This window comes from Odocoileus virginianus, chromosome 14, assembly GCF_023699985.2.
Source record: "Odocoileus virginianus isolate 20LAN1187 ecotype Illinois chromosome 14, Ovbor_1.2, whole genome shotgun sequence".
In the NCBI taxonomy this organism is placed as follows: domain Eukaryota; kingdom Metazoa; phylum Chordata; class Mammalia; order Artiodactyla; family Cervidae; genus Odocoileus; species Odocoileus virginianus.
The window spans coordinates 44,748,727-44,771,293 of record NC_069687.1 but is presented as its reverse complement, the minus strand read 5'-3'; the positions used below and the strand labels follow the sequence as shown (position 1 = coordinate 44,771,293).

The 22,567-nt window shown below is 39.6% G+C and overlaps 1 protein-coding gene across 2 annotated transcripts in view; it reads left to right on the top strand.

Annotated features, from left to right (window-relative positions):
* The window catches only part of CDC20B (cell division cycle 20B), a 62,494-nt gene that overhangs the window by 38,216 nt on the left and 1,711 nt on the right, over window positions 1-22,567 (top strand). Inside the window, exons 6-12 of one of the 2 annotated variants that reach the window (XM_070476677.1) lie at window positions 1,584-1,694; window positions 5,362-5,558; window positions 6,845-6,939; window positions 9,088-9,313; window positions 13,712-13,837; window positions 14,943-15,060; window positions 21,211-21,426. In XM_070476677.1, the coding sequence (XP_070332778.1) occupies window positions 1,584-1,694; window positions 5,362-5,558; window positions 6,845-6,939; window positions 9,088-9,313; window positions 13,712-13,837; window positions 14,943-15,060; window positions 21,211-21,311 (974 nt within the window). In that variant the 3' untranslated portion in view covers window positions 21,312-21,426. The remainder of the gene's footprint in view (window positions 1-1,583; window positions 1,695-5,361; window positions 5,559-6,844; window positions 6,940-9,087; window positions 9,314-13,711; window positions 13,838-14,942; window positions 15,061-21,210; window positions 21,427-22,567) is intronic. The other variant, XM_070476678.1, reaches the window with a different exon arrangement.

Genomic DNA, 22,567 nt, shown 5'->3' with positions numbered 1-22,567 from the left:
AAGTTCATGTCCATTGAATCAGTGATGCCTTGATTACTGTAGCTTTTTTGACTCTTAAAGTCAGATAGTGGAGGTCCTTCAGCTTGGATCTTCTCCTTCAATGTTGTGTTGACTTTTTTCCATATACACTTTAAAACTAGCTTGGCAATGTTCACACAGTAACTTGCTGGGATTTTAACTGGTAGAGCATTGTATATATAAATCAAAGTGGGAAGAGCTAATGTTAATAATACTGAGTCTTGTTACCCATGTACATGAAATATCTCTTCATTTATTTAGCTTTTTTTTTTTGATTAGAGTTTTGAAGTTTTCCCTCATACAGATCTTGTACATATTTTTTTGAATCTATATTTAAGTATTTCATTTGGGGGGACTTATGTAAATGATATTGTGCTTTTAATTTAAAGTTCCAGTAGTCTGTTGCTAGTATATAAGAAAGTAATTGACTTTTGTATATTAATCTTATATCTTTTTATAATCACCCATTAGTTCCAGAAGTTTTTTGTTGATTATTTGGGTATTACTATTTTAAAAAAATATAGAATTTTATATTAGCTTCAGGTATGCAACATTAATGATATATTTGTATATATTATAAAATGATCACCACAATAAATCTAGTTTACAACTGTCACCAGATATAGTGACAGAATTTTTTTCTTGTGATGAGAACTTTTAAGCTCTACTTTTAAAGCAACTTTCAACATGCAGTACATTAAATTCTCATGATTTATTTATTTTCTAACTAACAGTTTGAACGTGATTTTTTTGAACCATTATTGTCAGTGCTTGAGTACATATTTCTAGTAACCTTGTAATTCTCACAATTGCAGGTTTTCATAGTTAGCACTAAGTCTATGAGTAACACTCTGGCTTCTTGGTGTGGCGTTGTGATGCTCTTATTCATTTATCAGAAGCTATGTGGTCATAGGGACCACAAGTCACCTGGGTGGGCTCATTTCCTGTTGATCATGTCATTCTCAGTTTGATGCAAGCCAGGTGGTTGGAAAGATGAAAAGGCAGTGGCTTGTGGTTTAGACTTAGTGGGGTCTTTTGATGAGAAGTAAAACTGAGCACAAGATACAACCTTAAATTCAGATAGTCATGGGTAACACTAGCCTAACGTAACTGTGTGCTCTAGTACAAAAACAGTGAGAGAAAGAGTAAAAATCAATGAATCAACAGTTTTATTGACAAAGACTCAGGTCAGAGCTTAAGTCTATTAGAGAATTGTTGATATTATAGACACATGGATACATGAACATTACTTTGGTCTTAAAATCTCAAGTGACAGAACAAAATATTCAAAGCATGATGTAGTGTCTCTGTGTGCTCCCCACAAGCTCTGTCATTACATTTAGGTCTGGTACTCATGTGCTTTTTATTAGAAATGTCATTGGATATTTTTTTTTTAAGTGTTTAAATAAATACTGAAGTCTGTTTCTTCCTTTCCTTCCCCTGCAGCTTGTAATTCAATTTTATCATGATGGTCACTTTCTTGTTCACTCCAGTATCTCTTAATACTTGCAAAGATTATTATTTTGTTTTCAGGATTATAGTGTAGAGCTGTTTGTTTCTTGCAGGCTGCAGTGATGGAGTCAGAGATGAATACTTCCAAAGATTCGGTGATATAAACTATTCCATACTCCAACCAGAGGCGAAGATTCATCTTACAGGTCTTCGAAATGACTATTGTATGTTATTGTTTAAATCATCAATTAAAACATTGAAATGACAAAATGTATCCTGTGCTGTAGCATAAACTTGAAATTTGATTCTGGAAGAAGCAAATGGCCTTGTGCCTCATGCTTAAACAGTGTACCATCCAAATACGTTTAATATTGTGAGTTTTTCATTGTAGAATTTTCATGTTCAGGAATGGGCATTGTTTGTCTTGGTGGGGCACAAGAAGCACACATTTTTACTGTAATAAAATGAACTGTATAAATGATGACCTACTCATATGCTTATATTTTAAACATGGATAAATCTTACCAGTAAATAACCATATTGGCTGTTTGTCCCTAGTTTCTTCTTATGTCTCTAGCTTGTGATCTAGTTGGGAAAATGAGACTAACCCACACTGAACTGCTGCCAACATGGCAATGTAGAATATAAACAATAAATTGTGGGGTATAAGGAGCGGCAAGACTATATATAGTTTGGTGATCTTTGGAGTTGTCTGGAAAGACTTTGTGGAGGTACTAAGACTTGAGATGGGTCTTCAAAAGATGGGTAGGCTTGGAGGAGTGGAAAAGAGAAGACAGCATTTTTAGCAATGTTAGCCACATGAACAAAGGCAGGATGTTGGTAATTAATGATAATCAATGACAGTGAGGAGGATACTTTGGGGAGTGGGGAATTAGGGGGTGGATGCAGATTATAGAGAAATTTCAAAGTCTGAAGCAGATTTTTAGATTTGTTGTGGGAATTCTCAACTAGGCGAAACATCAAAGGAAAATTCATGGCAGAGTATGCAGAATGCATTTATTAGGAGAGTTACGAAAAAGTAAGGGACTGTTTTCTCTGCATGAGGAAAAATATATGGGAGGAGGGATACATTTAAGATTATTCCAAGTTTTGAAGCAGTGGTGTCACCAAGAAGACAAGTTAGCAGGAAAAATGGTATGAGGAGGGAAGACTTTTCTTGCAGTGTTATATTTGAGGAAACAGTGAGACATTTAAGAGTTTCTGGGAAATCATTATAAATGAGGTTGGTGAAAGAGGGGAAAGGCTAGAGTGTAGGTCAGATGACTATATTTGAAGCTGACAGCCAGGGTGAACTCTTCTGGTGAGGGAGAAAGAGCAGAGGGATGAGGTTTGGTTCTGTGGTACGTTTTGCAGAGAGGAACGAGCAGGAAAAACACAAAATCATTAAAGGGAACAGTTCCCTTATCATTCTTCTCCTGTACCTCCTTCTCTAAGAGAATTTCTTGCCATGACTAATGAAAACTGAAGAATTCATTTCAAGAGATGTTTAAAAAGCACACCACTTATATTAAAAAGCAAACAAAAACTTTTTTCCCCACTTCCCCTTCAGGCCATAACCCCTTTTGTCTCCCTTTGACAGCAAAAACCTGTCAAAAGATGTCTATAATTCACAATTTGTTATTTTCTTTCCCCATTTTGTTTTTAATCCTTGGTCTAGTCAGTTCTTAAATCTCACCATGCCGTTGAAACTGTTTTTTGTAACATCACCCCAAATTCTTCACTGCTAAATCTAACAGTCACTTTTTGGAGCTCATTTACTTAGCTCTGTCAACCACATTTGAGGCAATTGGTCACTCTTTCTTGGTTTTTTTTGTTTTGTTTTGTTTTGTTTTCTGATTTCCCTCCTCTTCTGTCTCTTGGCCTCTTAAATTTCAAAGTGCATTAAGTCTTGTTCCTTGAACATCTTTTCTTTCTGACTTCTACATTAGTTGACCTGTTGGCTTTCTGGCTATATCTCCTTGTATTATGTTTTTAGTTATTGCTTTAGGGACTGCAATGCAGTCTAAATTTTCTCAGTCTACCTAGAATTACTGCTGCATATTTCACACAATATGTAAAAATCTTGCAGTCATGTGTTTCCCCAACTCTCAGCTTTTTTGGGAGAGTCACTTTAGTTGTCTATGTTTTAAATCTACATGCATTGAAAACTTAACCATTGTTAAAAGTTTTAGTTTAAAAAGCCATATATATTTGTGTGAGGGAAAAATGGTCCTTATATTTACCCAAATATTTACCAATTATAACATTCCCCTCCATTCCCAAAGAGCCAAATGTTCCTCTTATATAACTTACTTTCAGTAAAAAACCTTCTGTTAGTATTTGCAGATCTGGTCTCTTACTGAAGGCTTCTCTTACCCTTATTGTGATATATTTGCTTGATATAGAATTCTGGCTTGCCAGATATATTTTCCGCATTTTAAAGATGTTGCATTGACTTTTGGCCTCTCTGGTTTCTGGTGAGCACTCATATGAAAACTTGTCCTCTTGTTTCCAAGACCTGACTCCAATTACATATATGTTAGATATGTTGTCTGCCTACAATGTGGGAAACCCAGGTTAAATCCCTGGGAAGATCTCCTGGAGAAGGAATGGCAACCCATTCCAGTATTCTCGCCTGGAAAATCCCATGGACGGAGGAGCCTGGTAGGCTACAGCCCATGGGGTTGCAGAATTGGACACGACTGAGCGACTTCACTTTCACTTTTAGATCTGTGGATATTATTCCACCAATCCCTGAGGTTCTGTCCATTTCTTAAAAAATTTTTTCCTCCATGTTTTTTAGATTGGATAATATGAGTTTTCCTTGTACTTACACACTTTGGGGTTAGGCTGAGGTGTGTGTGGGTTCATACACTCACAGAAAAGAGGATGCTTTTCTGTGGTCCTCTCCCCTCCCAGGCTTTCTCCTCACACTTTGGCCACCTTGAGCTCCTTTCTCTGATTTCTTTGACCAGAAACAAGGTAGGCTTTCTATTAGAGTTCGAACTACTGCTGTTATTCTATGATTGGGGCTCACCCTCAGTGTAAAGCTATGTAAGGAGAAGAGTGGAAAACTCACCCCTGGGTGGATTGCCTCCCCAAGTTTTCACTTCCTTAACTTGGTTTACCTGCTTTTGCCTATTTTCCAGAGTTCTCAGGTATTTGTTTGTTTTTCAAATTTTGTTTAGAGTTTGTAGTTTGCATCGGTGGGAGGGATGAGCTATAGGGAGCTTAGACTGCTCTGATGGAACTGGTGAGATTCATAGTTTCATACTGATGTGTATCAATCAGGATAGGAGTTTCTGTGTTGTAAGAAATAAAATCAGGTATGGCTTAGTATGTGGGCATACAAATATGGTTTCTCTGAGCACTCATGTAATGCTTAGAGTGTAAGATAGAGAATACTAAGAACTTCCAGGTATCATAAATAAGCCAGGGACCACCTCTTCTAGATTTACTGTAGTTAGGTTGTCTTTTGATTAGAAATGATGGTGGCAACTCTCATCTGTATATTCTAGGTCCAAGGATGTCTCCATAAGAATTATGTGCTTTTAAAGTTTAATGATCTGTTAGATGAAATCCATCTATTACTTATAATGGTAGATGAAACTGCCAAGTTTTCTAAATGCCTCTAAATAAGTATGTAAGAGCATAAATGATAAGCATTATTGCTTATCTTGATATAAGCGTTATTGTATATCTTGATGTAAGATTGTATTCCAGCTTTCATTTTTGAACTTCTAATAATCTGATTGGATCCATGATTCTGTTTTTCAACTGACCATGGGGAAATTATTAATCTTTCTCCTCTACCTATAAGTAAAGTTGTTTTGTTTGAAAATATTTTTATTTGGCTGTATGATCACCCCAATTTGAAATGCTTTCTTACAGATCTGAATATCCTGGACTGGAATTTTCAAAATCTTGTTGCCATAGCCCTTGGATCTTCCGTATACATCTGGAATGGGGATGATCACAACAGAATTGAAAATATATACTTACGTCTCACTTGTAACTATATATCTTCTGTGTCCTGGATAAAAGAGGGAACCTGCCTGGCAGTTGGCACCAGCGAGGGAGAAGTACAGGTACTGGACTGCTTTTTCTTTCTCATAATGTATTCTGTATAGTTGCTAAATAACTAAGGTTGACTTTTTTGAAGCTTTTTTTTTTTTTTTAAATATGGACCAGTTTTAAAATCTTTATTGAATTTGGTACAGCATTGCTTCTGTTTTATGTTTTGTTTCTTTGGCTGCAAGGCATGTGGGGTCTAAGCCCCCTGACCAGGGATCAAACCCATACCTTCTACATTGGAAGGCGAAATCTTAACCACTGGACCACCGGGGAGGTCCCTAAGATTGACTTTTAATAACAGGGTATGATAAAATAAAGAAACTTATAGTAGATGTGGTGCTTGAAGCTATGGGGAGTAAGAGGTTATGCTATTCTGGGTCTTCCCTGAATGCTGTTTAATGAGGATATAGGGATATTCTGCTTTGTTTTTTCACAGAATCTTTCTATGTGTCACATTTCCTTTTATCCCCTCATTTTTTTCTCTCAAACTAAAGTTGGGCTTATGAGAGCCCCACTTTTTAGAACTTTGGAGAGAAGTCCTAAAACTGAGATAGATAACCTTCCAGTCCTCCTTTCTTACCGAAAGCCAAAATCAGGAGTTACTTAAAAGTAGTGAATTTTTTTCTAATAGGCTCTCTAAAATGGGAGCTTAGCAAGTTTCTATCAATCTATCTTATTTCTCATGTGTTATTATTATTGTTTATTAGCAACAGATAAACAATATTGCTTGGGTGCCCAATGACCTTGGAGGGTCACAGGTGGCTCTACTCTTTTTTCATCTCTGTAATGATCCTATGAGGGTCATGTCATGATTTCTTTTTATGTCAAAGTTCTCATTCCTAATATGGGTTACAGTATTTTTTATAGCTGGCAGGAAAGGAGTCACTTAGCAGTAAATGGAATTCCTGACTCTAGAAATTGTGTGGGCACTCAAATTTTATTTGTTGATAACTGTAGGTGGATATCCAGCTTTGGAATTCCCATGGTTTGAAGGAACTAGAAGTGTCAGTGATTCTCAACCTTTTGCAGCTGACTGAATTCACCTAAGGAACTTTAAAATAAATGCTGTATGCCCAGGCTCTTACTCCCACCATTGAATCAGAATGTCTAGCACCCAAACTCTGCTCCCTAGATGATGCAAATATGCAGACAGCATTGAAAACTGCTTTAGGATTAGAGGTGCTGAACTTTCACTTAGCACAAGAGTTGGCTGTATCAACACTAACTGGCTATTAGCTCTTTGAGAAGATTGTGGGTTGTGAAAATGCTACATAACCATGCTTTTTCATTTTTTTTTCAGTTATGGGATGTGGTCACTAAAAAGCGATTGAGAAATATGCTTGGCCATTTATCAGTAGTTGGGGCTCTAAGCTGGAATCATTATATCCTCAGCAGGTGAGAAGCATCTCATTGGAACCAATTATGTTTGCATCACCAATTGATTACAGGTGGACAGAACTATAAAATTTGAAACCAAAACCAAAGTAAAACCAGACAGACATGATTAGTAGCAGTCATGATCCTGCCATAACTGTCAGCTGTTCAGACCTGTTGATGCAAGTGGTCCAGCGGCCACGTGTTCCATGGTGGCTCTGTGTCTGCAGCGTGTGCTCGTACTGAGATTGTGAGGCTCAATATTTACAGGTGAAATGATTGTTAAAGTAAAATGTTAAACTTTGTTTAAGCAGAAAGTTTCTCTGTAACAAGTAATACTTGCTAGAGGGATATTTTGTTGAAATCAGTATTTATTGATGTCAGTATCACTAATGGGGAATATGTTAAGCTCTCTGGGGGCATAATTCCAATTCACAGACCCACAGAGGTTAGAGCTGGAAGGAACCTCATAGAATAACCAGTTCAGTGATTCTCAAACTTGACCATGTGTCAGAATGGCCTGGAATGCTCCTCAAAACCCAGATCGCTGCCCTTTCTCTGAGAATTTGAGATTCAGTAGGTCTGATGTTGGGCTGATAATATGCATTTCTAATTTCTCAAGTGATGTTGATGCTTCCTCACTTTTGAGAACTAGTGATTTAGTTGTCTAACTACTTCTTTTTGACTAGAAAAGTTAAGTGACTTGTCCCTGTGAGCCTACATAATCAGTCTAAATATTTATTTAATAAGTCATTCATCTTCATACTGTATTTCTTAAATAAAACTCAAAGCCTTCTACAATTTCTTTCAGTAGCTCAGATGTAAATTGAGATTTCAAAACTTTGTGATTATAGCCATACTTAAAACTACTTAATGCAAAATGCCCTTATAAAGGAATAAATATTTACCCTGAGGCATTGTTGCAGCCAAGTCAATTCTACACTTGGGTTCCTTTTACAATCTACACTGGGTAAGTTTAGTTTCATTATCTATGAAGAATATGAGCAAATATTTTCTTAGAATAATAGCAGCTAAAGCATCTGCCTGTAATGCGGGAGAGCTGGGTTCGATCCCTGGATTGGGAAGATCCCCTGGAGAAGGAAATGGCAACTCACTCCAGTACTCTTGCCTGGAAAATCCCATGGATGGAGGAGCTTGATAGGTACAGTCTATGGGGTTGCAAAGAGTTGGACACGAGTAAGCGACTTCATTTTCAAAATGTTTGGAGTACTCTGTGCTAACTTTTGATGTGTATAACTGTATTTTAATCCCTGCAATAAGACTACAAAGTGGTTTGTGTCCCCCATACCCTCTTTTTTTGAGGAGTAAACTGTGACAGCTGCCTGAGGTCACATGGTTAGCATAAGGGGAAGAGTCAGGTTTTGAACCAGGTGGTCTGGCTGCAGAGTCTGTATAGTTCATCAGAATGCTATTCAGGGCTGAGCCTAAGTAGTTTTTTAAGAATCTGACACTGGACTTTGAGAAATTTCAAGAAATAATTGTAGGCACTTATTTACTTTCTCCTTGGAGAAAACTAATGCAGAAATCATTATCAGTATCACTCATTATCTTTGAGTGATAGGACCTTTATCATAATTTGGATCCAAATCACTGAGAGTAGAGACATTATCCAGTGATTTTGAATCATATTGCAGTTTGTTGTGACTTTCAGATAGTTTTATAATCTTTTTATATGATAGTAGAATGAAAAAGTAGATCTGCAGATTACTAGAAAAAGGAAATAATACGTTTCTATGTCTAACAGATATATGGTATATACATCATTTCATTGAGATAACATGAGGTATTGAATTCCAGAAAGTAATATTTCCTGTGTCCAATACATAAACTACTATCTGGGAAAATATGATAATCTTCTAAATTTATCTTTTCCATGCCTGTCTGCATCATATTAAAGCTATTGGAGATATCTATCAAAGGATATATTTTTAATACCCGGATTTGAAACTGTCGGACAAATCTACTTAACTTCTGAGAAGAATCACCCAGACAGTATACTTCATCCTTATTAAGTCAAGAAACGTTTATGCTTTGAATCTATCCTAAGGGGTTTTTCAAGAGCATGAACAAGCCTTCCCTTCATGTCATGCTTATGCAGCAGTAGGGCTCAAGTTCTCTGTCCTAACCTGCCCCTTTACCTCTTGGCAGTGGGTCGAGACTGGGCCGTGTTTATCATCATGACGTTCGGGTAGCCCAACACCATGTTGGAACTCTTCAACACAAACAAGCTGTGTGTGGGCTGAAGTGGGCACCAGGTGGCACACTGCTTTCCAGTGGCTGTAGTGATGGACTGCTAACTATATGGCCCCATGATCCGGGTGCAAACACACAGGGCCACCCACTAAAAGTCATACATCAACCTACAGCAGTCAAGGTAAGAAATTCAACAGTTTTGAAAGGTATGCTTGGGCTGGTGGTTAAGCATTGGGGTCATCTGGTGAAAAGGTTAGTTAAAATATAGCTTTGATAAAGTGACAAGGCAAAAGCTCTCTTGTAGAGAGCTGCTTCCTGCAAGGAGCTGCTTATATTCTTAGATGTCTTATCAGAAATACAGTGAATTGAACTAAGATATTGTCGACTACACATTGGCACTTGCCATTGGCTCTTGCCACCTACCTCTGTAAGAATTAAATCATGTGCTGCTGCAGCTGCTAATTTTCAGTACCCCCTGATGGTAAAGAATCTGCCTGCAATGTGGGAGACCCAGGTTTGATCCCTGGGTCAGGAAGATCCCCTGGAGAAGGTAACACCTACTCACTCCAGTATTCTTGCCTGGAGAATCCCATGGGCAGAGGAGCCTGGTGGGCTACAGTCCACGGGATCACAAAGAGTCGGACGTGACTGAAGTGACTTAGCTTAGCGTGAAAGGAGTTCATGGAGAACAGAAATGAAGCAGTGTGCTTGGGGAAAACAGGCAGAACAGGTCAGATAGTTCGGGAGCTGATTTTTTGAGCCCAATTCTTATATCTCCCACATCTAGAAAAGCACTAAAATCCTTCATGGTGACAACTGTTCCTTGTGACTAGCACAAACCTACTTTAGAAAATAGGTGCTTGAGTGCATGAAATCCTCCTTCACCAAGATCACATATATACTGACCTCCCCTCTACCTCTTTGGAATAGTTTCTCAGAGGTATCTGAGCTGTTCTCTCCTGGGCTCTCGTCCTTATTTTGCCTCAAGTAAAACTTACTCACAACTCTTCCTGCTGTGCATTTTTTTAAGTTGACAGTAGAGTTTCTGGAAACTTGAACAAGCCAAGCCTTGTGGCATCTACTACCTGGGGAATCATGAGAACAGTCACTAGTGTAAGTGTTCTTGCAGGCACTGCAGACTAACCAATTAGTGTAATGAGCAGACTTCAGATGTTGACATCTGTGTGATTCTGCTCATGATGGAGCTTCTAGTTTTGCCAAAACAGCCTGTTTGTAGTAAAAGCTAATTAGAAATAGGGTACTGAAGAGAATGATTACTAATAAATATAAAAAATACTAATATTCATCCTGTGATAAAACTGAGGTTCCTGGGCTCAGGAGAATTTCTCAGCCTCTTCAAATTATATATGTATATATATTATATATGTATATATATGTATATATATATATATATACAAAATTTTGTGTTTACTGAAATGGCTCTCTTATTCAGCCCAGTAAAGGGTCTAACGGAATGGTTATTTGAAAAAGACAATTAAGGCAGGTGACCATGAGAAATAGTACATATATATTGTAAATCTTTAATTTCAATTTATATATTCAACAAATGTTTTATTTCAATTCAATTTTAATTTCAAAATTAAATTGTACATTTATTCATAATACAAGGCCAAGGTCTTTACTTTGAATGAAGTTTGGCTAATTAGAGTTCTTCACTGTCTTTCTTGTATGAACTACAATCATATTTCATTGTGGTTTCTAATTATATTTATTCTGGTATCTATTTTTATGTAACAAATTACCCTGAATCCTAGTGGCTGGCTTAACATAATTATTTTATTATCTTTTATGGTTTCTGTGGGTCAGACTTTAGGAAGGGCTCTTCTGAGCAGTCTGGCTCAGGGTCTCTCATGAGGTTGCAGTCAGGCAGTGACTGAAGCTGGAAGTACTAGGAGCTGGGACAGTGTTGGTTGGCCAGTCATCCTTCCCTCTTCAAGTGGTCTCAGAGCTCCTCTACATTTTTGGACTAGTCTTACCACATGGGCTTCCTTACCACTGGCTGCCTTAAGAGAGGTAGACGTCGTGGTTCAGGGCAGCAGGGCCAGTGCTTCAGAGAGCAAGGTGCAAGTGGCATTGCTGGGGAAGCACAGTGACTGAAGCCGCCCACCCTGGCCAGGCACCATAGTGACCATCTGCATGAGCTGTTTTCGACAGGAGGTCCTGGTAAGGAACAGGGAACTAAGAAGCCACCACCAACTGCAAGAGTTCAGGAAAGGTCAAAAGGAGACACCACAGGTCCGACTACCTCCCAGAATCCTTCTCTCTGGCATCCATCTTGGCTGAACAAGACATGCACCACCAGGAAGAACTCCGAGTCAGAATGATTTGCTAAAGACAACCCAGAAATTAATCCCATCACCATAAAACTGGAGACTGTGAGCCACTGGCAGAGCAGTTCTCCTGGGTTCCTTTACCTACTGCTCTCCACCTGGGTGCCCTTTCCCAATAAAATCTCTTGTTTTGTCAGCACATGTGTCTCCTCGAACAATGCATTTCTGAGTATTAGATAAGAGCCCAGTTTCAGGCCCTGGAAGGGTTCCCCCTTCCTGCAACAGCATCACCTTTTATGACCCAATTCCAGAAGCCATGTAGTGACACTTTTGGTGCATTCAGTTGTTTGCAAGCCAGTCCCAAGCCCTCCCAGATTCAAAGGGAGGAGAATGAGATTCTACTGATGGAGGATGTTGGCAAAGTTCTAGAAGGGCAAGTGGGATGGGAGATTAGTTTTTAATGATAAATGAGCTTAAACTGAGGATGAGGTTAGTGTACTCATCTGATCCTGGTGTTGTAAAAAGTTACTACTATTTGGAAAAATTTATGTCAGCGCTTCTGAAGCTTGGAATTTACCTAAAAAATAATATATTGGAAACAAAGACATATGCCAGAATATATCCATTAGAGTATTCTTTATAAAAACAAAGAATACAACACCCCACCCCGCAACTTTCTCCAAAAAGCTCAACCCAACCCAGTGCAAACCAAATGAAAATAAAATGAAGATCAGGGAATTCCTTGGTGGTATGGTGGTTAGGACTCTGCACTTGCACTGCTGGGGGCCCAGGTTTGAGCCCTTGTTGGCAAACTAAGATCCCACAAGCTGCACGTGGTGCAGCCAAAAAAATATTGCCATTTGGAACAAAAAACAAATGAAAAAAAATCAGCCTGAGTGTAGCAGTAGAACAAACATTAATTAGAGTATAATAACATGATAGAATATTGTGGGATATTTAAAAATTATAATTATGAAAGATATGTTAAACATGGGAAACTGTATAAGTGAAAACATCAGAATTAGCAATAGTAATTTATAACTAAAGAATAGGCAATTTTATTTTCTAAAATGTATTAGTGAGAGGGTTAGCAGCCTTGGTAGGAAGGCCGGAGGTCCCTAGGTGGCAGGAGGAAATAAACTGCAAGTGGCAGAAGTTTTTTTTTTTTTTTTCTTTTCTCTTCTAATCCTGTCTTGTCATGGCAACACCTGGTTCAACCTGAACTTAACTTTTCTCAAACCTTGAGTTAAACAATGTGATTTTTCTTATGGAAATGTTAACATAGCTTTTAAGCTATGTTAATGAAACTATGTATTTGCCTTGGAATCTGCCCTTCTTCAAGTTGGTTCCCCTAAGACTCAAACCTTGAACTGATAATGGATCAACAAACCAGTACCTCTTACTCATGGAAATGTTCTCTTAAGCTATGTTAAGGAAACTATGTATTTGCTTGGAAATCTGCCCTTCTTCAAGATTCATGTCAATTGCATTATGACTGGGGATGACTCACTTTGTGTCAGTGCTATCTCAAATGCATGTTGTGGGAGAGGGGCCTGGTGCAGCTCTCTCAGTTTTGAGGTGTTCCTTTATCCGAATAGCAAGTTGCTAACAGGTACAAAACACCTTGCTAAAAGCTAGCAAGGGGGCATTGTTTCTGTCCCCTTCTGATGTTTATGTCAGAAGCTTTCTCTATTTCATACTTCAGTAAAGCTTTCCTACACAAAAGCTCTGAGTGATCAAGCCTTGTCTCTGGCCCTGGATCGAATCCCTCTCTTGCGGAGAACACGAATCTTGGTGTCTTTCATAGCTCGTAGCAGCAACCTTTCATTAGGATTTGAAACATATGATTTTTGTGTTGCGAGCAAGCAGGTATAGCTCTCCATTCTCTTCTGTTCCCTTCTCTGACCTAGAACCTAAAGACACAGGTAGACAAACCAGAGGAAGACTGCATTTGGTGATCAGATTCTAGAGGTACATGTCAACTATTTTAGCAGCAGATTTTTTGCCCCATTGGATATGTTGAATGTAGTTTTTCAAACATACTATTGTGTAATTTTTCTGTTTGAAATACTTGCACTTGTTACCTAAATTTGAAGAAGACACCAATAGGTGATTTCTAGTCCATGAGAAGTATTTTCTGGAGAGGGTTGTAGCTCTTGCCTTTGGATCAGAGGTTCTGGAGATCTGCCATGGGAGCAGAACTCTGGAACTTCTGGTTATATGTGTGCATCTCATTCATGAGTTCACCTCCAAAGCTGACCTGCCTGTGATTATTTGGAACTTTAAAGGCCATTGATTGGTGTCCCTGGCAGACTGAAGTCCTCGCTGTTGGAGGAGGAATGAAGGATGGACGCTTACACATCCTGGACATAAATACTGGACAGAGTATCCAGACCCCAAGCACAAACTCACAGGTAAATGTCTTTCCTGGAGTTCACCTTCATTCTGATCTTCTAGAATCTTGTGAAAATAATATATGATAGAGCACAGCACCCAAACACACCTCTCTTTAGCTGCTGAATCTATAGGAGTTTCAACTCCTAAGAGGTTTTCTTTTTTTGTAAAACCCTTTTCACCTGTGAGTTGCAAGTTAATTTAACTTGTGTATCCTTTTTTTTTTTTTCCCATTTTCTTTCTCAGCTCTGCTTTAACTGAAACTCGGGAGCTGTCTGACTGGACAGTGATCATGCTGTTGTCGTTCAGTCACTAAGTTATCCGACTCTTTGCAACCCCATGGACCGCAGCACACCAGACTTTCCTGTGCATCACTAACTCCCTGAGTTTCCTCAAACTCACGTCCTTTGAGTTGATGATGCCATCCAACCATCTCATCCTCTGTTGCCCCCTTCTCCTCCTGCCTCAGTCTTTCCCAGCATCAGGGTCTTTTCCAGTGAGTCAGTTCTTTGCATCAGGTGGCCAAAGTATTGAAGCTTCAGCTTCAGCATCAGTCCTTCCAATGAATATTCAGGGTTGATTTCCTTTAGGATTGACTGGTTTAATCTCCTTGCAGTCCAAGGGTCTGTTTAGAGTCTTCTTCAGCACCACAATTCGAAAACATCAATTCTTCGATGTTCAGCCTTCTTCATGGTCAACTGTTACATTCACACATGACTACGGGATAAACCATAAATTTGACTATACGGACCTTTGTCGGCAAAGTGATGTCTCTGCTTTTTAACACACTGTCTTGTTTTGTCATAGCTTTATTTCCAAGGAGCAAGTGTCTTTTCATTTAATGGCTGCAGTCACTGACTATAGTGACTTTGGAGCCCAAGAAAGTAAAATAATCATAGTCCACTTCAATTCATAGGTTCATTGTGCCTAAGTCTCTGTATATTTAGTTTTTTATTGCTTTGGGGTAAACTTTCCTGGAACTAACATAATTCCTCTAATACCCTAACCCTATATGTAGACTGGAAAGTAGATGGGGACAGAACATACTGCCTAGACTTAGTTTAAAATGCATTCAATGAATCAGAAATTGCCGTAATTATGTATTTTGGGGGGTCATTATTACAGATTTGTTCCCTAACCTGGCTACCTAAGACAAAGGAGATTGCAACTGGCCAAGGTTCTCCCAAGAATGATGTGACTATGTGGACCTGTCCTGGTCTGGCCAGGTCACGTGGATTTTTTGGTAAGTATATAGGTAGGTAAAATGACATGCACCTATTGCAAGGTGAGCTGTTATTGATGGAAAAAGCCATGGATGGAAGATTTTCTTCTTCTCATTCTTTGAGGTATATATTTTATCAGAGGAAAAAACCCTACTTACCACACCTCAGGGATAGATGAGTGTTTCTGAATTTGACTAAGATTGTTCATAAGTTATAATGGTCATTTTTTTTTGCATACATGTAGGGATGATGAAGTGATAATTGTGGGCAGTTTTCAAACTGTGTTTCTGAACTCTGGAGTTAGCATTGTAACTCATTTTACCCTATTTGGAAGAAGAACCAACAGTGTTGTAATGTGTGGAAGTTAAGAAAATATGAAAAGGGTGAGACATTATTCTATGTGGGAAGAACATTCCAGAGCATGAGATTCTGGGGGAGCCTCTGCCCTTTCAAGACAGACTGATGTTGTTTCCTGGTGTGGTTCTGTAAACACTTACTGGCTACTTCTTGAGAGCAAGACTGCATGATGGAGAACAAGACTCAGGCCTTGTTCTCAAGAGTCTTAAACTACCTTTGGGTGCAATCTGAAATATTAAGTGGGGGCTGAGGAAAATAGAAGTGTTGGTTGTTGAAGGAACAGGGCACTGACATCCAGTCTCTTGTAGACCTCTGATTATATATTCTGTCTTCTTCCTTTTGCCACTCAACTCATTTTCTGGTCATCCCTGAAATGTATTTATTCAACATTTATTTATTAATATTAAGTATCTATTATGTATGGCAATTTTGATGGTGCTGGGCATACACAGGTGAACCAGACAGGCAATATCCTTACCATCATGGAGCCTATACTTCTGTGGGAGAAGATAGACAAAAGTCAAATATATATGATATGTGGTGATGATGCCATGACTCTCTGGAGATTCTGGGAATGTTATTTGGCAACGACAAAACACCTTAACAGAGGGTCTTCCTGCTTCTGCTGCTCAGCCTGGCTGGAGCTCTGGTTAGCCTCAAAATAACTTTCTATTCTTCAGCTGTTATACTGTGTGACTTGGTGAATAAAAATACAGACAGCTCTTGACAAAGCCACTTCAGTGCCAGAATGGGTGTAGGAGAAGCATGAAGTGGTCCTTTGCATATATTAATTACAATTTACCAGACCTTTTTAGTTTATGGAAACATTTTAAATCAAGCCTTAAAACCTGGTCATAATAAGTTATACTTTTTAGTTTTAATGATTTGTGAATTTTTTTTTATATTAGACAGCAGAGAGTATATTTAACCCTTCCTACTTCCTTTAAAATGTTTTTGGTTGGATAAGATGCAGTTAATTTTGAACTTTTAGACACTAATTTTCATCTCTGACTCAGTAGTTTCTTCTATGTACAATATTTCCCCAAAGTATTTAGCAGGAAGATTGTTTTACAAATGCACATTATGTGGTCAGATAAATTTGGAAATTCTGAGTTAAATAAGAGCAGATTTTCTTTCTTAATGATGTCTCAAAGCCTTTGATACATTACATGTATTGGGACTCCTAGAGGAACCATTTGGTGTTTCCCAAGTTCATTGGGAAGTCTTTGTATGGGAACATCTCAAGATCTTGCTCTGTGAACACCCTTCAGGGGGCAATGCCACATGGCGTGGGGCTGCTGAGGTCTTCAGCTTCTGTGTGTTTTTACTGTGAGTCAGTATTTCCATCGTGGGTCAAGATCAGCATTGAAAAAAAAGAAATAGAATGGTATAGAATGGAAAAATGGAAAAGTAGGTTTTATTTTATGAAACTTTGTCATTGTTATCAGTACATTTGCATGTATATGTATGGGGTCACCACATGTAGTTTTGACAATGAATTGTGGTCAAAAAGCTGGAAAGAAGCTATTCTCAATTATGGTCATGCTTTCAGTAATTCTTATCCTGTTACCCACAGTCATAATTCTCTGGAGGAAAATTTTAGTTAAAGAGGTTCTCATCCACCTGACTGTAGGAGAAAGATGCCTTACAATTTCCCCTCCTACCCGCCCCGCCAACCCCCCCCCCCCCCCAACCGCCAAGGCTGTAATTTCTAAGCTTTGAAACAGTGGTAGGTGACTTTCTAGCTTATAAGTGAGACCTGGCCTTTGATTAGGTTCCATCAGTCCATCACACATGCGTCAGTACATGGCCTCATTTATGGCTGTTGCTGCATAAAGGAAATCAACCTGTCAATGCTTCCAGTGACGGTACTCTTGGAACGTGGGGATGTAGATTCTAAAGAAGAACTTCATCTGAAATAGGTGGCATTTCCTTCTATCCTGTAAACTAAGATTGTCATGAATGAGAAAGAAGTATTTCAAGAATGCTTTTGTTTCCATCCAAAGACCATTTTCCTAACAAGTTCTGGAAGTAGCTGTCCATCTTTTAAATGAAGATATTTTTCAAAGTCTGTTCTATAAAAGATTTGGGACTTTCCCCCTGTTACTCCTTTTTCTACTTTCTCTCCCTCCTTCCTTTTCATCTTAATGCACATAATAAAGAATGCATGAGTATTTATCACTGATTATATTTGTTGAATAGAATTTTCTTTTTAGGTTTAATTTTAAAGCATTGGTATCAGTTCAGTTTAGTCACCGAGTCGTGTCTGACTCTTTGTGACCCCATGAATCACAGCACGCCAGGCCTCCCTGTTCATCACCAACTCCCAGAGTCCACCCAAACCCATGCCCATTGTGTCAGTGATGCCATCCAACCACCTCATCCTCCATTGTCCCCTTCTCCTCCTGCCTTCAATCTTTCCCAGCATCATGGTCTTTTCAAATGAGTCAGCTCTCCACATCAGGTAGCCAAAGTATTGGAGTTTCAGCTTCAACATCAGTCCCTCCAATGAACACGCAGGATTAATCTCCTTTAGGATGGACTGGTTGGATCTCCTTGCAGTCCAAGGGACTCTCAAGAGTCTTCTCCTACACCACAGTTCAAAAGCATCAATTCTTCTGTGCTCAGCTTTCTTTATAGTTCAGCTCTCACATCCATACATGACTACTGGAAAAACCATAGCTTTGACTAGATGGACCTTTGTTGGCAAAGGAATGTCTCTCTTTTTAATATGCTGTCTAGGTTGGTCATAACTTTCCTTCCAAGGAGTAAGCATCTTTTAATTTCATCGCTGCAATCACCATCCGCAGTGATTTTGGAGCCCAGAAAAATAAAATCAACCACTGTTTCCACTGTTTCCCCATCTATTTCCCATGAAGTGATGGGACCAGATGCCATGATCTTAGTTTTCTGAATGTTGAGCTTTAAGCCAACTTTTTCACTCTCCTCTTTCACTTTCATCAAGAGGTCTCTGCATATAAGTTAAATAAGCAGCGTGACAATATACAGCCTTGATGTACTCCTTTTCCTATTTGGAACCAGTCTGTTGGTCCATGTCCAGTTCTAACTGTTGCTTCTTGACCTGCATACAGGTTTCTCAAGAGGCCGGTCAGGTGTTCTGGTATTCCCATCTCTTTGAAAATTTTCCACAGTTTGTTGTGATCCACACAGTCAAAGGCTTTGGCATAGTCACTAAAGCAGAAATAGATGTCTTTCTGGAACTCTCTTGCTTTTTCGATGATCCAGTAGATGTTGGCAATTTGATCTCTGGTTCCTCTGCCTTTTCTAAAACCAGCTTGAACATCTGGAAGTTCACGGTTCACATATTGCTGAAGCCTGGCTTGGAGAATTTTGAGCATTACTTTATTAGCGTGTGAGATGAGTGCAATTGTGCAGTAGTTTGAGCATTCTTTGGCATTACCTTTCTTTGGGATTGGAATGAAAACTTCCCTTTTCTAGTCCTGTGGCCACTGCTGAGTTTTCCAGATTTCCTAACTAAATTAAGTTTCTTTTCATTTATATGTCTTGTGTGTGTGTGTGTTTGAGTACTCAGTCCTATCTGACTCTTTGTGGTCCCATGGGCTGCAGCATGCCAGGTTCCTCTGTCTTTTACTATCTCCCAGAGTTTGTGCAGATTCATGTCCATTGAGATGATGAAGATATCTAACTATCTCATCCTCTGCCACCCCTTCTTCTTTTGCCTTCAATCTTTCCCAGCATAATAATGGATACTGGCCTTTAATAGAAAAAGAAACTCTTCTTTATGCTGGGTTTGGAGCATGGTAAACAGTTAAAGCTTTGAACTGGATTCTAGTTCCGGCTCTGTCATTAACCAGCTGTGTGACCTTGAACAAAGTGTTTGATATTCTTAAAGTTTTTCTTCAACTCTAAATTAAAAGGATGGCATTATATCAATGAATTTAAACATTTTTTATGCACCAACATGCCTAGGGCCAATCCCATGTGTCCTTGGGGGCATTTCTCTGTGCATATTGTGTGTATCTGTGTATGCATGAAGGAGAGCACTGGGAGTTCTACGTGTAGGTGGAAAAAGCTCTAAGTATCTAAGAAATGTCTCCTTTAGGAGTGAAATAGTGTAGCTACACTCTTTGCTGTTGAGAATCTTGTGTCAGAGAACAAGATTATTTCTAAAATTCCAGCTTCAATTGAGTTGTAAGCTGTACTGCTCTATGAGGGGGTGACCACTCATCTCATTTGATTTTATTTGTGCCCCCGAATACCTACCCAGTCAGAAACATATCCCCCTCCGTCTTTCCTCCTTTGTCCTAGGCCCAGCTTTCTTTCATGGAGTCAGCTTTGTCTATTTCAGTGTAAAGTTTTGATCATGAAAGTCATTGTTGGATTAGGATAGGTTTTGCAAAATATTTTCTGAGGAACATTAGTCCTTTAAGATGCTCAAGTCAAAAGGACCAAGTAAGTTTCAGAAATGCTGCCTATTATAAGCTCTTCTCCCAAATATTAATAATGCATATGAAAGTGTTAGTCTCTCAGTTGTGTCCAATTCTTTGTGACCCCATGAACTGTAACTCACCAGGCTCCTCTGTCTATGAAATTCTCCAGGCAAGAATACTGGAGTGTTTTGCCAGTTCTTCCTCCAGGGGATCTTCCTGACCCAGGGATCAAACCTGGGTCTCTTGCATTACAGATAGATTCTTTACCTACTGAGCCACTAGGGAAGCCCTATAATGCATATGGCAGTTTTGAAATAAGGAATCCTGTTTAATTTCCCTAACTTGGAGCTTCCAAATTAACATGATCATTAAAGACTCTTTTCATCTCTAAATACCTAACAACCTCATATAAAACTATTGTCCCATAGAATGTTCTTTGAGAAATGGCCAGTTGGATAACAGAAAGAGGGGTATTGTCCTCAGAATTTCACACAAAAGGCTCATGTTTACTTTGTTGGATAGATTTTTGTGTCCTTTTCCCTTAAGCGGCATGAGTTTATTTGATTAGCTTCTTGAAACCAAGATTCTCAAGGGATTACTTTCAGGGGAAGATAAGAGGAGGAATGGGGTGTGTGGTAGGAACATGGCCATGGGAATTCCTGGGTGTTGGTGGAATAGAGAATATAGAACTAATAATGGTAGAAGGCATGAGGTTGTGGGGAACTAAAAGCTGGTCCTCTCAGAGCTATCCAAGTCAAAGTCCCTGGAACCTGGGAATGTGACTTTATTTGGTGAAAGGGTCTTTGCAGGTGTAATTAAGTTGAGGATTTTGAGATTAGATCATTCTGGATTGTCCAAATGGGCACTAAATGTAACAGAAAGTGTCTTATAAGAGGCACACAGAGGAGAACAGACACACAGATGTGGAGGCAACTTGACCATGGAAGCAGAGACTGGAGTGATGTGGCCACCATTCTGGGATGGTCAACAGCTGCCAGAACTAGAAGAGGCAGGGAATGGAGTCTCCAGAGGAAGCCAGCCCTGCCAACCCCTTGATTTGGGACTTCTGGCCTGTGAGAGAATATAATTCTGTTGTCTTAAGCCATGTAGCTTGTGGTAATTTATTACAGCAGCCCTGGGGATCTAATACAAGGGGAAAACACCCTGAAGGGGAATGGTGAAGCAGAACCTTGACCACTTCAGGGTGTCCCCCAGAGCCCACGCTGACTGTGTTTTCTTGGCAAAGGTACAGTGGGAGCACCAGCCCTGAATGTGGCAGGTGTTTGGAGAAGCCCTTTATCCTGGGATGGGATTCATGGTCCCCAGCTTAGGTTGCTTCCCAGTCCTAGGCAACAGCCCTTGACACGTGGAACATGAGCTGTCTTGTCTACCTTCCCACAGACCACCGAGGCCGAGTGCTACACCTGGCTTTGAGTCCAGACCAGACCCGCGTCTTTTCTGCTGCAGCGGATGGCACAGCCTGCATATGGAATTGCTGCTAGTCACTCAGCCCCTCCCAGCTTCAGCTTCCTCATTTTGACATGAGAATAATGATACTGGCCTTGCCTTCTCCATGGCATTATCATGAGGCTCAAACAAGATGGTACTTTTCCTGAGGTGAATGCCTGTTCCCTGACCTTTTCTCAGGTTACTTTACTGGCTCTGTTTCTTCCCACCACAACTTCCAGACATTGTCTCTCATTCTCTGCTTCTCTTTCTGCTTTTCTCCTCCTCCCCTTTTCTTCTTCTCTCTCTGTCTCCTCCTTGTTAGAGATGCATTTTCACTGCTATAGTCACAAGAATATCTACCGCAACTATTTCTAAGCTCGTCTTTCCCACTTCACTTTTCTCCCAAGCTCCAGCCTTATCCTTGGGTCTCTGAATATATATATATATATATAGTATATTATATGTATTATATATATATATTTCTATTTTGGCTATGTGGTACGGCATGCACGGGTCTTAGTTCCCTGACCAGGGATCAAACCCATGCCCCTGCAGTGGAAACTTAAAGTCGTAACCACTGGACCACCAGGGAAGTCCCTTGGTTATTTCTTCATTAAGATCCTTTTCTGTCTTTAGCTCAAACTCAGTACATTAAAAACACAACTTATTCACTTGAATAAGCACAACTTACTTGTTTAAATATTGATTAAAGTGCTCCTCTGTGTTAAGCATAGGACTTCCCTGGTGGCTCAGTCAATAGAGAGTCTGCCTGCAGTGTGGGAGACCTGGGTTCGCTACCTGAGGTGGGAAGATCTCCTGGAGAAGGAAATGGCAACTCACTCCAGTATTCTTGCCTGGAGAATCCCATGGACAGAGAAGCCTGGTGGGCTATAGTCCGTGGGGTCACAAAGAGTCGGACATGACTGAGTGACTAACTTTAATATTGATTAAGCATATGGATCATTTCCTCTCAGACAAAGACTTACTTGGAACTCCCTTTTCTGTCTTAATGATCTCATCTTACCCTGGTCATCTCATCACTCAGGGAGCCTCCTGGTTATTCAGTTTACCCCTTGTTCTCTATCTTTTGTTTCACCCTAGTAATGTCCTACACACCTGATGACAAATTTGTGGCAATTGCCTTCTACCTGGAGAAAGCAATGGCAACCCACTCCAGTACTCTTGCCTGGAGAATCCCATGGATGGAGGAGCCTGATATCTGCAGTCCATGGGGTCGCTAGGAGTTGGACACGACTGAGCGGCTTCACTTTCACTTTTCACTTTCATGCATTGGAGAAGGAAATGGCAA